The sequence below is a fragment of the Corvus brachyrhynchos genome, unplaced genomic scaffold (genome assembly GCF_000691975.1).
Source record: "Corvus brachyrhynchos isolate BGI_N302 unplaced genomic scaffold, ASM69197v1 scaffold191, whole genome shotgun sequence".
Lineage (NCBI taxonomy): Eukaryota > Metazoa > Chordata > Aves > Passeriformes > Corvidae > Corvus > Corvus brachyrhynchos.
In genome coordinates, this window is record NW_008236487.1 from 309032 (window position 1) to 323539 (window position 14508).

At 49.8% G+C, this 14508-nt stretch overlaps 1 protein-coding gene across 1 annotated transcript in view; it reads right to left on the bottom strand.

The window, feature by feature from the left end:
• Positions 1–14508, bottom strand: part of LOC103624684 (sodium- and chloride-dependent GABA transporter 2) — a 34715-nt gene that overhangs the window by 13218 nt on the left and 6989 nt on the right. Inside the window, exons 5-9 of the mRNA XM_008643979.2 lie at positions 12262–12396; positions 11130–11270; positions 10481–10565; positions 8200–8332; positions 3653–3787 (exon numbers count right to left, since the gene is read on the bottom strand). Of these exons, the coding sequence (XP_008642201.1) occupies positions 3653–3787; positions 8200–8332; positions 10481–10565; positions 11130–11270; positions 12262–12396 (629 nt within the window). The remainder of the gene's footprint in view (positions 1–3652; positions 3788–8199; positions 8333–10480; positions 10566–11129; positions 11271–12261; positions 12397–14508) is intronic.

Sequence of the window (14508 nt, forward strand, 5' to 3'; positions counted from 1 at the left end):
CCCTGCCGGCGCACGTGTCCCCCACGGGCACAGCGGGACAGCCTCCGCACCAAACAAACACAACGCCTGCAGAACGGGAAAGCGGGGTGCCGGCAACAGCACAAACCCGGCACACCGGGTCAAGGCAAAGGCCTGCCGGGAAAGCAATAAATGAGGGGAACAAATAATATTTAGCGGGCCTGTGGTCGCCCTCACCTCGCACAGGGAAGCGGCGGCGTTCGCTGGCCATAGAGCAGCAGCAGGAAGGGGCTGAATTTGGGGCTCTGACCCCTTCCCAGCGTGGCTGCAGAGGCCCATGGTTAACCCAGCAGGTCCCAGCCCTTGAAGATGCACACACCTCTCACATCCTCCCCGTGGTGGCTGGAGGGGCTTATCCTCAGCTCAGCATTGACTGTACGAGCTGCCCTGGTCCAAACCTAGACCTCAGCATTCTCCCTCTGCAGCCACAGGCAGAATGGACAGACCCCCCCAACAAACTGGGGGCATCTTCTCTTGCCTTCCCTTCCTATCCTATCTGTTGGGAAGCAAGATCCGTGTGGGAAATCTGCAGGGGAAAACCCTGCTCCAAAACACACCATCAGGGAAATGGGTGAAAGAAAATGAGAGGGACATAGGGAAGGATATTCAAAAAGTAATGCACAACTCGGCTGGCCATTGGCACCTCCCGTGCCTCCCTGCCCCCCGGACTGGGATACAGCCCCCAACTTCAGGGGCCTTCAGCACACCTGGGATGGAAAGCAGCTTGTCACAGAAGCTTCTTTCTTTATATAAAGGCTGAATGAAGTACAAGCAAATACAGCAAGGTGGGGGTTTTCTGGAAATTTCAGGAGGAAAGTAAGAGTGGGAGGCTTTGAGAAACATTTGCTGGTTTTCTAGAGACAGATAAACTCAGCAGCCTCTGAGCACAACTCTCTCTCCATTCTCGCTCATTAAAGCTAATGAAATTTAGCTAAGAGACTTGATACCACAGTGAAAGGAGACCATTACATTTCTTCTCTTGAAAGCAAACACAAACACACAAGCCATCACTTTCTGCATCAAGCCCATCAGCTTTCTCTTTATATCTGTCTGTCTAAACAGTGACTGGCAGTGATATGAAAGCTTCAATCAACAGAGAGCTGACAGCACCTGAGAAAAGTTCTTTTAATGACAAGTTTTACACACTTAAATCTTATTTCTACTCTGAATTCCTCTCATTTCATCTTCTCACTAGTGGATTCCACTATCCATCCCTCTGCTTAATGACATTCATAAATTTCCAGCATTTCCTACTGAATAAAACAATTGATAAAACTGATAAATGCAAAGGGTGGAGTGATCAAAAGTAGAAATGGAGGATGACCCCAAAACCCTTTGTTGGTCCACGCTGTGAAATACACAGAATGATTCTGGAGCACAGCAATGCAGTCAAGGAGTGGGAAAAGACTTTGGGCCTAATTATGGCTGACATGCTAACGTCATAATATTAAATATTCTACGTATTAAAAAAATGAGCTATTGCCTCGTTTTTTGGACTTTTTTTTTTGTTTGGGGACACAGTTCAACATAGATGATCTCTTTGGTGGTTTTGCTGTTATCTGCTTGTATTAGAGCATAATTGGTCTTCATTATTCAACACCTTGGTTTGGCAGTTCTCTGTATGGTCTGATCTACATATCAAATGCAATTCATTTACCATTTTAATTATAGGCATTTCACAGATTGAGGAAATGAAGGTGCAGGAAGATTTAGGGCACTGTAGACTTCACAGCCAGAAGAGACCATCATCAATCAGCTCGACTGAGCTCTCATAGACAGGATTTCCCAGTTCTGTCCAAGGTCACTTGGCAGGTGAAAAGTGATTTCCACACACCAGGCTGATATTCTGACACTTAATCACATCTCAGCTGTTGCTGCTCCTCTGGTAGAATCTGATAAATAATTCATCCCCTCTTTTCACCTAGTTTTTCATATGCTTTAGAGGAGCTTTGATTTTGTCCCCTTACATATTGTTTGCTCTTTTTTTAAACCTCCCTTTGAGATGCCTTCTCATAAGGCTCAGATTGGAGAGGTTATTTTAAATTTTTTTTTAATTTCCAGAATCCCTTCCCAAGCACTAAAAAATCTCCCATTTTTCTGGGCAGTACAGGATTGCTGGTAAACAATTACAGCTCACTGTCCTTTGAGCACAAATCAATTATAATCGACTTGGTCCCCGTGGGCTGGCAGGACTCACACCACAGTTCCTGCACAGAGACGGAGGGGCACAGCCACACACGTGGGGCTTGGGGCACTAACCCTTCCCTCTCTGAGGGGAAGTCACAGGAGAAGCTCCAAGCCCTGCAACACAGTTCAGTGGGATGGTTAAAACGTGCTACAGGAAGGCAACTGTTGCTGCCAAATCCTGCTTTTCTCCCTCAGAAGTGAAGCATTCATTGGGGAATGATGGAGTTGGGGAGGGAGAAGCAAGTTTTTTTCCCTTGGTTCCGCAGAGTTTTCCTGCCCTGGTTCAGAGCCATCTTCTTATTCTGTAGGGTTGCTCTGCCTTTCAGCCAGCATTTTCCAGGCTGGAAGGAAGCTGTGCTTCTGAAGCACAGGCTGCAATTGAAAGAGTTTGCCAGGACAGACCTAATGCAGATACAGCTAGAACCAACCACGGCACACCTGAAGTGGCTTAGTTCAGTCCCCTGGGCAACACAGCCACAGTGACAATAGGACTTTTCAGAAGGGAAGGAGCACCAGTCAAAAATATTATTTCATTTCAGAAGCCTCTTGCACCTGATCAGCACAAATGGAGACACTAACACAGTACAGACCTGTCCTCGCACCCTTCCACACTCTCCTGCACCTCCATGCCAAGGGAGCAGCTGTCCTACCCCACGCTCCTGCCATACATCCACCAGCACTTATGTTCTCATTCGCAAAATTAATAACTGAGGCAGCATTGGTGCTAGACCAGAAAGAGTTAACGGAGTTACCAAGGGTTTTGCTGGCCTATTTTCCAGGCAGGCACCCTTTAATCTCCTTTGGAAACACCTTCACACAAAGGCTGGTACAGCAGCTCAGCTGGAGCCAGGATTTAACATGGAAGAACTTGTCCCAAAGAGATTAAAAGCAGCAGTCGGGCGCTGACCCTCCTGTCAAACAGGCAGGAATTTCTCACCAGGGATGGGAAGGAGAGGAAGGCAGCCAGGCCCCAGGGGCTGCTGCTGCAGCATGCCACGGCTCCCACCATCCATGCACCTGGCATGCTTCCCAAGGAAGATGGAGCAAACATGCCAGAAGCAGGGCTCATCCCCACAAGCTGCCGGCACGGTGCAAAGTGCACCCATGCACAGTCTGGCTCCACAGCACAGGAGCCTCCTCAGGAAAGGGGAGGGACAGCTGGCACCACCTGTGATAGAAGGTTACATCCCACTGCCCATACCCCTGAGCAATTCAGAGTCAACTCAGGAAAATATGGGAACAGCACTGGCGGGCAAGAGAGCAGGGACTATCAGAAAACACACCAGTATCACAGCTCTGCCTTATGGCCACAGAGGGGGAAAAGAGGGGTCAGAAGGTAGAAGTTGGAAGGAAGAGAGTAGGAAAACAAAAAAGGAGAGAGTGAGGGCTGCCAGAGGAATCCATGCAAGCACAGCTTAGCCGTTCATTCCCCCCCGCTCCACCTTACCTGCGGGTCCCCAAGGCGACTGATGTCTGGATAAAGGTAAAAGAGGATTCCCTGGGATGCCCCGGGTAAGGAGACTCCCCTGATCAGCAGAACAATCAGCATTACATACGGGAACGTGGCAGTGAAGTACACCACCTGGGAGGAGGAGGAAGGGACAGGTGTGAGAGAGCAGCACAGGCCAGAGCACACAGTGCCGGCCGGTAGCACAGCACTGACCCAGTCAGGCTGCTTTGCTGAGCACCTTGCTGTCTCCTGCCGTAGGAAGAAATGCATTTTAAAATGCACTCAGGAAACTTATGACATGCCATTGCATGTCTGGAGCCAGAGAAAACCTTTTTAATCCGAGGAGTGATCCAGACCCTGAGCCAGGCTGTCAGCAGGCTGGAGTCAGAGTGGGTCTGCTAAAGCCAGTGGTGTAATATCCACATGCATCAGAGAAGGAGCTGACCCCAGTATCCATCTTCACATCCCTACTCCAAACAGAGCCCGAGTCACACACACACAGTCTCTTCTCCATAGCGTTTAGTGGCGAGGGTGAAGGGGTGTGCAGGTGAGAGATACACCCTGAAACGTGATAGCCACTGAAGGACCACCGGGGACAGCGCTGGGGTCCCCAGCTCAGAGCTGGAACTGGCAAAGGGGTTGTGCCCAGCCCTCCCCACTGCAGCAACTCGGAGCTGCTGCCTCTGAGTGACCCCAGCTCAATTACCCATCACGGGCATTTTGGACAGAGCAGGGCTGCGTGTCTCAGAATTGCCACCAAGCATGCAGACCCAAACAGGACACTGAACATGCGTCCTCTTGCTTTTGATGCCACTAGCCCCATCAGCATTGCAGACATACTCAGGGTAGGGTTAAAATCCCTTTCTCTAGCAAGGGAGCGACATCCCTTGGGGGAAAGCTGGAAACCAGTATCAGCTAATCCTTTCAGGGACTTCACCTGTGGTAAATGTGACACTCACTTTGGGGATTACCAGGGTACTTTCAGGACTGTTCAGGCTAACTGCTGTAGCATGCCACAATGACACCACATTGCAGTCTGTTTCCCACACAAACTCGTATCGAGAACTCATGCAACCTCCTCAACAATTCAAGTAATGTCATTAATCCTTTTGCATTGCTTCCACACCTTAAAGAATTATTGACCATCTGAGAAGAGGTTGTTCACTATCATGCTAGGCCAAAAAAGAAATGTTGCTTCTTCTGGTTTTTCCTGTGTGGACGTGCTGAGCGAGGACTTGCATCAGCATGCTGCACCTGAACGCTACCCTACAGCTCTTTTCTCGGCTCTGGCAGTTGTGCACTGGAGAGCTCATCTCTGGAGGAAATGCAAAATGTAAGGATGTGAAGTGATCCATTTCTCACACCTGCCCATCCACCCAGAATAAGCTGCTTTAAAATCCACCTAAAGCCCACCACCCCTTAGCAGGAGTCACAGGCTGTGGCACATCTTCGGCAGTTTCTGCCTTAGGGGATGTCCTAAGGGGAACAAGCACATGACTTCCCTGGACAGTACGACCACCTCTGCCCTGCCCCTGGATAATCTTCATGATCTGAGTAGTGATTCAAAAAGAGATTTTGTTTTCTGGACCCACTCTGATAGACTCCATCTGAATAAAGCAATGTCCAAAGCACCTGACACTGCAATGCGAGTCCTCCCCTAAGTCAGGACACACACTCTCCAGTGATTCAGTTTTGTATTGCAGGACAGGATTTGAGAGATATCCCATCCTTGAAAAAACCCAATACTAGACTATCATCTCTAGCTGCAGCTCCAGGTTTTCTGTGCATTTCGTGTGCCCTGCTCTACATATCTCAGCAGTCTTGGATAACACTGACACAGATCAGTGAAAAATGCCTCCTTGCTGAGGCTCTGGATTGCCTGAGATGTCTGTGTGAACAGATCCACCCCTGTCCCTCTAAATCTGCATCCTGAACACTGTAGAAACCAAGGACAGAATCCTTCAGCACAAGCAAATGCCATCATTCCCCGTAGTCTCAAATTTTCAAGGAGCCTCTGATTTAGAGCTGTACAGTGACAGTAAATCAAATCTGCAGGCCCTGCAAGTTTAACCATCATCACTGTATTTACCACACAACCAAAGTCTTCCTTCAGGAAATAATGGGATGCAAGTCTAAGCTTCCTCAGCCATGAAAGCCAGATTAAAAACAAAAATCATAAAAACAACTCACTGTCTTTGAGCCTTAGTGCACATTCTTCCAGGATGCCAGGCTGCACATACTTGGCTTAATCTCTAAATAACATCAGCTTTGATGAGCTCAGGATACAAACTGGTAGTTGTCTGGCATATGATTTGGATTCACATTTTGGTAACATCCTATGTGCTTTACAGCCCATGTGAATTAGCGTGTTAAGCTTTTCACTCCACAGTCACTCACACCTCCACCGAGACCAGAGGCCTGAATTTGGAGAAGGTTTTGCTGGATTAAGATTGCCAGACTTCTATCTAACAACAGGAACATCTGGATCTAATGAGATATTACTCAGTGCTTGGCTCAGGCCCAATCTTTTTATTTTTTGGGCATTGTTAGCACTAACTACATCACTAGGAACCTTGCCAGGATCAGTGTGATTGTTCTGTCACATGCTGGTCAACAACATCCAGAGTTTTATTTGAATCTGATCCACATGCCTCGGCAAAGTGGTTCCATCTGTGACAACCTCCTGCCTGTGAGAGCACTCCTGGGGGTCGGGCTGTCCCTGTGCTGGAGGATGAGAACCACTGCTGATTCGAGTAGGGTGACTTCAGCTCAGGGTGTTTGATCCTCCACAGGCAACTCCTCAGAATTAAGGAATATCTCTTTCCCAGTGGGGTATATTCCCACAGCCATCATTTTAGTCAGGTTATGAAATATGTGGAGGGTTGATAAACCTATGGACACTGTTGCTTCACTGAAAGAAGGTTTCTGTTTTCAGGATCTCACCATCACTAGTACTTTTTGCTAAAAATCATTTGCATTTGGCCTAGAACTTTTATCTAAAATAGATGGAATTTTTTCTCAGGACTTCCCACACTACGTTTGCTGTATCTTAGTATCATATTAGGTGTTATTAGACTGCCTCTGCTTTCTTTTACCAGGCTGCCACAGCAAGCAGCTGAGCAAAGTGGTTCCATCTGTGACAACCTCCTGCCTGTGAGAGCACTCCTGGGGGTCGGGCTGTCCCTGTGCTGGAGGATGAGAACCACTGCTGATCCGAGTAGGGTGACTTCAGCTCAGGGTGTTTGATCCTCCACAGGCAACTCCTCAGAATTAAGGAATATCTCTTTCCCAGTGGGGTATATTCCCACAGCCATCATTTTAGTCAGGTTATGAAATATGTGGAGGGTTGATAAACCTATGGACACTGTTGCTTCACTGAAAGAAGGTTTCTGTTTTCAGGATCTCACCATCACTAGTACTTTTTGCTAAAAATCATTTGCATTTGGCCTAGAACTTTTATCTAAAATAGATGGAATTTTTTCTCAGGACTTCCCACACTACGTTTGCTGTATCTTAGTATCATATTAGGTGTTATTAGACTGCCTCTGCTTTCTTTTACCAGGCTGCCACAGCAAGCAGTTGCTCTTTTCTTCTAATTTTACTCCATGGAAACCAGAAAATATTATCCCTGCAAGCTGCTTGGTTTCCCTGTCATGTTTCATAATCCCAGACCATTCTGGAAGCAAGAGAAACTGCTAACATCCATGCCATCAACTTGATGGAAACGGGTGCAGTTAAAATTTACACCCCATCACACATGATGGCTTGTTCAAGACATGCAGAGAAGACACCATTTAGGAAACGCACTAAACCTTTTCATTTCCATCTGTTCTTGCTGGCTCCAGACAAAGCTGGCTAGGAATGGGGTCAGGAGGCGGTAGCAGAAACTAAGTAATGGGGTCAGTGCAAATGAGAGTGGCACACTGTAACAGACGGAGCATGGAATGGAGCTGGACAGTCACACCAATCCTTCCCAAAAACAGTCAAAGAAATAACTCTGTAGTGACTAGTGTGGGGAAGGAAAAAGGAGACCTTTATTGCTGGAGAACATGAGCAACTGTAGGAAGAGTGGGGACAAACAAAAAGAATAAAAAGACAACTCCCATGGTGCTGGGGCAGAGAGGGCTTTGAGGCCATCACGGTTACCTTTGTTTATATCTAATTAATTTGAAGGTTTTCCAGCTGCACTTGCCAGCAGAGGCAAAAACATGCTGCTTGCTTACCCTGTGGTGGGAAGGAGGGGAACAAGCAGCCACCCTGTACAGAGGAAGAATGCAGGGTCTCCTGGGCCTGTGGATGGAGAGGGGCTGGATGGGGATATACCTTGGAAGTTAATGCTCTGAGATGCCTCAGTGCTCCCATCCTTTCCTACGCAAAAGCACAGAGCCTGGCTCACACTCCTGCTACACACTGAGCCCTTCAGGCTCCTGCCAGCTTACGCAGACAGAGGTTCCCGGGGACCTCAAGGACCTCTCTGTAGGTGAGTAGAACCAGTGCTCCAGCTGTGACCAAGGAAAGAAGCCTGACCTGAACCAAGGACTCACCTTGCCCGTGGACTTGACCCCTTTCCAGATGCAGAAGTAACAGATGATCCAAGCCAGCAAGAGACACAGAGCCAGCTCCCAGCGGAGACCACCCAGGTGCTGGATGCCGTCAGAAATCTTCAGCACTCGCCTCCTGCATTGGGAGGAAGCAAAGGAACATGCAAGGGTCACTGATGCTGGCCACTAACATTCCCAACACCACGCTGGTTCTCACCTCCTCAGTGCCTGATGGCTTTGGGGAGAAAAGCTGTCTTACTCACCAGGGCCAGGTCTGAGCTGAAAGCCCCAGAGGAATTAAGCAGTGCTCTCCTCTGAAAAATACTGCCAGCCTGGCAGGTCATGCATGGACACGCAAAGTTCACCTACATTTCTGACATGCTCCAATCCTCAAAGTGAGGGATACACTGCACTTACCATGCAGAATCCATCAGGATCACCCAAGAAGCAATGCTGTCCAACCCCTTCTCCATAGCACACTTCTCTCTTTTGTGGCAGCCACATAATTCACCTCAGGACACGGAGCAGCACAGGGCATCACATTCTGTGATTAAGACCCAACCACGACCACCATAATCCCCACTGCACAGTCAGAAGAGGCCACCTAGAGCATCCTCTTACAGCCAGTGTGGAGATAAAATCCTGGGCTATGTAGACCTTGGTACAAATGAGGTCAGATAATAGCAGCCTTTCCATGCCATGTGTATGTCAAATCTTCCTTGTCACTTACAAAAGGAAGGACTCATCCTCCTCCATCTCCTACACCACACAGTTGGACCCAAGTGTGAAACCCCAGGGTGCAGTCCCAAAAAGCCAAGCCTGAGACAGGCAGAGAGGGACTTGCACAACACTGGAGCCTAGCAGCAATGTCCACGCTGCTGCAAAAGACAGCAATTATCCCAAAATAAAGGTGCTGCTGGGGAACGCTAGTCTAAGACACACTGCTGCCCTCCCTGCCCCACAGCCTTGCAGCAGATTGAGGGGGTGAGAGAAGGCTTGGAAAAATCACACTGCTCTCTCAGATGCACTTCGTCATGTTGCTCTTTTCCTGCTTCTAGGGACGTGGACTCTAACCTGTCGAAATGGTGCCCATGGACTGGAACTAACTGGGTGCTATACTGCAGCCAGGAGAGACCTCTGGAGCATGCCATCAGCTCACTGGCAGGTCAGAGCTCCTCAAAGAAATGCTGGCCTCCTACCTCCCTGCCCAGGGAGCACAGGAACAGATGCTGCATTAGAAGCAATGGACGGTGGAGATTTCCAGTCCCATGCCCGTTATTCCTCAGTAACACAGGGACGGTCACAGCAGTGATGGAAACAACAACTTTTCCAGTGTTCAGCCTCAGGAAAAGCAGTCTAAGGCAGGCCACCATCTAATCACTTGTGAGCAGCAGGCAGAGGGAGAACACAGGCTCAGAGAGCACACAGGAGACAAAGAAAATTGAAAAACTTTGAAGTTTAAAAGCAGTGTCCCTGTGCTGAGCTGAGGAAGCCCTGGGGGTGCCGCGTGTGCGCTCCATCCACCGCCAGGGGCAGCGGGGGCAGAGCCCTCCATCCATCCAAACGCACAAGGGAAATGCGTGGTGGCAGCAGAGGGGATCCCTGCACAGTCACTCAGCCAGGGCTCAGTGCTCAACTGGGCCGCCAAGGATCATCAGAGATCCTAAGCCAACAGACTTATGCCCTCATGCCAGAAATAAAGCTTCTCTGTACCTCAGGGTAACTAACACAAGGGGAGAAAACAATGAACACGAGGGACCAAATTTCAGTGTGAAGTTGTCTGACCTTAGCACTGGTTTTGATTTTGGTGAGTTTCTCTCCTCAGCACAACTTGCATATTAGTCGCCCTGTAGTGAAGACACCACTTCTTTTTCTCTTTTTGAGATGAGACTAGCTCACCTACAAAAGTGACCACCCACCATGCCAGAGCCTCCTGGGAACATGCTGGTGTCACACAGCAGCATGGATTCAAAGGAAAGAGGTCAGTGAGACCAAAAAGGCCAAAAGGTCCAGAGGGACAGGAACACAGCTTCAGAGAAGGACAAAATCAGGTGGCTCTGAGGCATGCCAGCACAGCTCCAGAGCACCACCATGGGCCCAGTGATGTTAACCTTGGCTGACAGGGCTGCTCTTGAGAGCCGTCACTCTGACCTGCCCAGCCTCCCGCCCTGTGTCCTCTTCTGGCAAGGGCGGGTTAATAGGATGCGCTGCTGCAGGGTTTGTCCCTTGCCCAGAGAAAACATGTCTGTGAGGGAAGGAGTGTCCAGGCCTGTCCTTTACTTACTCCCAGAACTCAATGACCGGGGACGTGGCGTTTTCGCTGGTCACGTTGAACGTGGAGTTCGCCTTCTGGAGCTCCAGGCAGTTCTCTGCAGGAAAGGCCCAGGGAGAGGAGGAGTGTAAGCAACAGTGCCCGGAGTACCAGAGGATCTGAAAAATCCCTCCCTGTCCATCCACAGTGTTGAGACTCACTGACATTGACTCCAGGACAAATTTCACACAGTCCCAAGGACGCACAAAACAAAGTCCCTTCTATGGAAAGGCTGGCAAGAAATCTAGGACACTTAAGATGACAGCAGTTAATTTTTCCTTCCAGTGGGCACAGTCCTGATCAGCACTGGGTCTGTGGCTAACACACAGAACAGGATGACTGAAAGATGCCAAGAAGGAAGGTGCCCATGGTAGCTGGAGCCCAGAGCAGGAGTCACCAGGGAGGTCACCACTGTCCAGCACTGGCGCTCTCTAGCAAAGACCCAGATCAACCAAGCCTCTCCCACAAAAGTGCCAACAGCACTGCAGTGACCCAGCACCCCAAACCCCATGTGTCCCACCCACACAGGAGCAAGACACTCTCCTGAGGCTCAGCCCTGGGCAGCAGCAGGTTTCCTTCAGCTGGGATCTGCTGGAGGACAGGGAGAGGGCTCCACACTCACCTGTGTTCCACTCGTGGTCACAGCTGCCCCAGGGGAGGTTGATGGTGAATGAACTGAAGAGATAAAACAAGGCCCAGGCCAGGACAATGATGTAGTAGAAATTCAGCAGTATGACGATGACCTGTGAGGCGTAGCCAATTCCTGCAGAAAGCAAGCCCCGAAGGCAGGTGACCCACATGCCAGGAGCAGGATTCCCTTTGGGAGCTGCTGCTCTGCAGCTGGAGTGCGCTGCCAGATGAGTGTCAGTGGGGCAGCCACCAGAGCCACCATCCCCTCCCCAGCGGCCACCGTGCCACATCAGTGGGCACCCAGTCAGGGGCCCCAGGCACCCCTTTTCCTGCTGCCCCGCCACAGCCTTCCCTGGTCAAAGGGTGGCAATGGGAGGGACCCTGGGCAGGGGATGGGCAGATTATGGCTGGAAAACCACCCAAAGGGCAGAAACATCCCATGGTGCTGCACCTGCTGAGTCACATCTCTTCTAAAAAATATATTTTTTTTATATTTTTCACTTTCCCATTTCATTTTTATTTGGGAAGCTCTTGTATTAACACTGCACACCTGCTCTGGGAGGTGTTAGAGAAACATCTAAAGGTTTTGGCACGTGAGGAGGAGGCAACTGTGACTTTCAGAGAAATCATGGAAAGTGGCTTGAGGCTGGATAACTGTGACGAGACAGTGCTAGAAACAGAGGATCTGACTAACAATTCATTAAGAGAGCTGACACCTTTCCCCGGTAAGCTTTTAAGCCACCTGCAAACTCACAAAGATGACAGAGCATTGACTTAAAAAAAACAGCAGCATGTTTTAAGTTCCTCATAACCACCAGAAGGACTTTCCCCATTTACCTCTTAGAGGACAACCTTGATCGGGCACAAAGCTCCTGGCCAGAGCTGTGGCCCTGAAGAAGGAAACTGGGATGCAATGCAACAATGAGAATTGTTTGGTGAAAAAGGTGACCAATTTTTCCAGCACGATTTTGGAAAGGGAGCAACCAGTGGCTCCCAGGCAGGTGGGCAGGGGATGTGTGGAGGTGCATAACAACCCAGGCTGTGGGGAAACACATCTCTGCTCCTCCTCCCGGGGCCCCGGGGTCTCCCCACCTCACCACACCCTCCCAGCTCCCCCCACTCACCTTCAAAGAGGGGGCAGATCCTGCGCCAGGCCGTCACCCCTCCCTGGCTGGTGTACTGCCCCAGCGCCGTCTCCAGGAAGAACACCGGGATCCCACAGGTGAAGAGGAAGATGAGGTAGGGGATGAAGAAGGCACCTGGCAGATTCAAGTGGCAGACAGAAGAATAAGCCCCATGAGGTGACTGAGGTCAGACTGTCTCCAGCCAGTCACCAGGCAGGTTCCTCCTGGGTGGGACAGCCAGGGAGGGATGGGGGCTGTGGAGGTTGGAAGATCACAGACAGGATGTCAGGAAAAAAATTCCCCCACATTTTATCTTCTGGAGTGATGTGATTACATGAATAATTCAATATATACAAAGATTGGAGAAGGAAGTTGTCAATAGCTGTATGGAAATACAGAGGAACACTGCTGTAAAGACATTACAACTTCTAATGAGGTTGGTGGCTCCTTTCACATTGATTATTGTGACTGAGTAAGCTGACAAACCCATGGATGACAATACCAAGGCTCTGAGGAGCACATGGAGACTGACACTTTTGCCCAGTCTGTGGGTTTGCTCAATCATCTGCTTGCCAAAAAGCAGCAGACATGCAAAGGAAGAGCAAGTAGTGCAGGAAAATATGTACCTCACAGCAGCAGCCAGGGCTGCCCTCCTGCTCCAGCCCTGCCATGACACAGGCAGGGAGAGAGAAAATGCTTCAAGCTTTTGATTACCCCAGGTTAATGTTGAGTACAGTAATGGCCTTTACCCCACAGAGCACAGGAGACAGCCCTGCAAGATGGTCCATGCACATCATGTGCCACTGACCCGTCATGTGCCACTGGAGCTGCTCAAGCCCTGCTGAAAGGCAGGGACACAGGTCAGGAAAGAGGCAGACCCAAGCAGAGAGCAGCATCTTGGCTGTGGTGGGCTCAGATGGTGTGCAGGGTCAGGGGTGGCAACCCAGGCAGGCACTAGTGGTGGTTTCCCTGCACAGGCCTTCTCCCTGCCTGTGTGATGCAAACTGGCTTTGGGCTCAGCTCAGGGGGCGTGTATGGGAAATAACAATCCTGGTGCACGAGAACTCAAAACGCAGGAGATTTCATTAAGAAGCTTAGCCGGCATGCAGGGGCAGGGAAAGGGAAGGGGGACTTTGGGGGCTGGCCAGGATTCCCACCCTGTGCTCATCTCAGCCGGGTACAGAGCCACAGCCCCCCCTTCTTGCAAGAAGAAAAAGGAAAAGGAAAATAGACAAGGGTGGGAGGCACCTTGGCAGCTCCCTGTGGACAAACAGGAGCTGAAAGGGGTGCTGGCTTAATGGTTTGGCTCCATGATCTTAGAAGCCTTTTCCAATCTCAGTGATTCTGTGACACCTGGCAGCCCTGCGGGAACAACGCACATCTGCCCACATGCTGACCCTCTACCGGTGAACAGAAGCTGGTGAAGGCAGATGGCAGGGGAAATGGCGTCTCAACACCATCCCCTCAACTCCCACCTTGCACAAAATCATATCATCATGAAAGTCAAGCCTGTTCCCAACAAAGATTGTTGCCATATGAAAGTTTGTATTTAACTAAACTCCAGGACAGGTCTCTGAGGCAGCAGGTCAGGTTCTCCAGCCCAGTTTTCCTCTATTTGCAGCCTGCAGTCTGACCTGTCCCCTAACCTCCAATTATCTCGAGTTTCAGGAGGGTCCTGACACGTGGGCTGTGAAATAACACAGAATCATGGTGGAGAGAAGGAAAAATTTGCAGAGACCTGTCTCTGCAATGCCCTCATATCCCAGGTTAGGGGACACAGGGTGAAATGACTCCATAACCAGCCCCAGTGCCCTCTCCATCTCACTTTCAGCAGTGGGGGCCCTTGGGACTGGCAGATTTGGGGTGCTGGGAAGGGGGTGCAGTGCTGGCAGCCACACCACCAGACAGGCTTCCCTGGTATTTCCCAATCAGCGGGGCCAGTCTGCCCAGTGAGGGCCTGACCCTGCCACTGCAGGTGAAAGCAAGCGCAAACAAGAGCAAAAAGAACAGATTTTTGCTTCTCTTTGTTGTTTTTCTCTACTGTGTAGGGCTTTGGTATCAGGCACTGAGCATTAAATATGTAAGGGACTACTCTGCTTTTGTTATGCTGAAATACCCCTAAAGAAAGGAAGACTGGCTCTTTGTATAACTCAGATTTTGCAGATACCATTTTCTTGAAGAGGCTCATATGTAGGCAAGCAAAGCAAAAGCTGAGAGAAGTTATCACCACTGCCTGCACACAGTTCA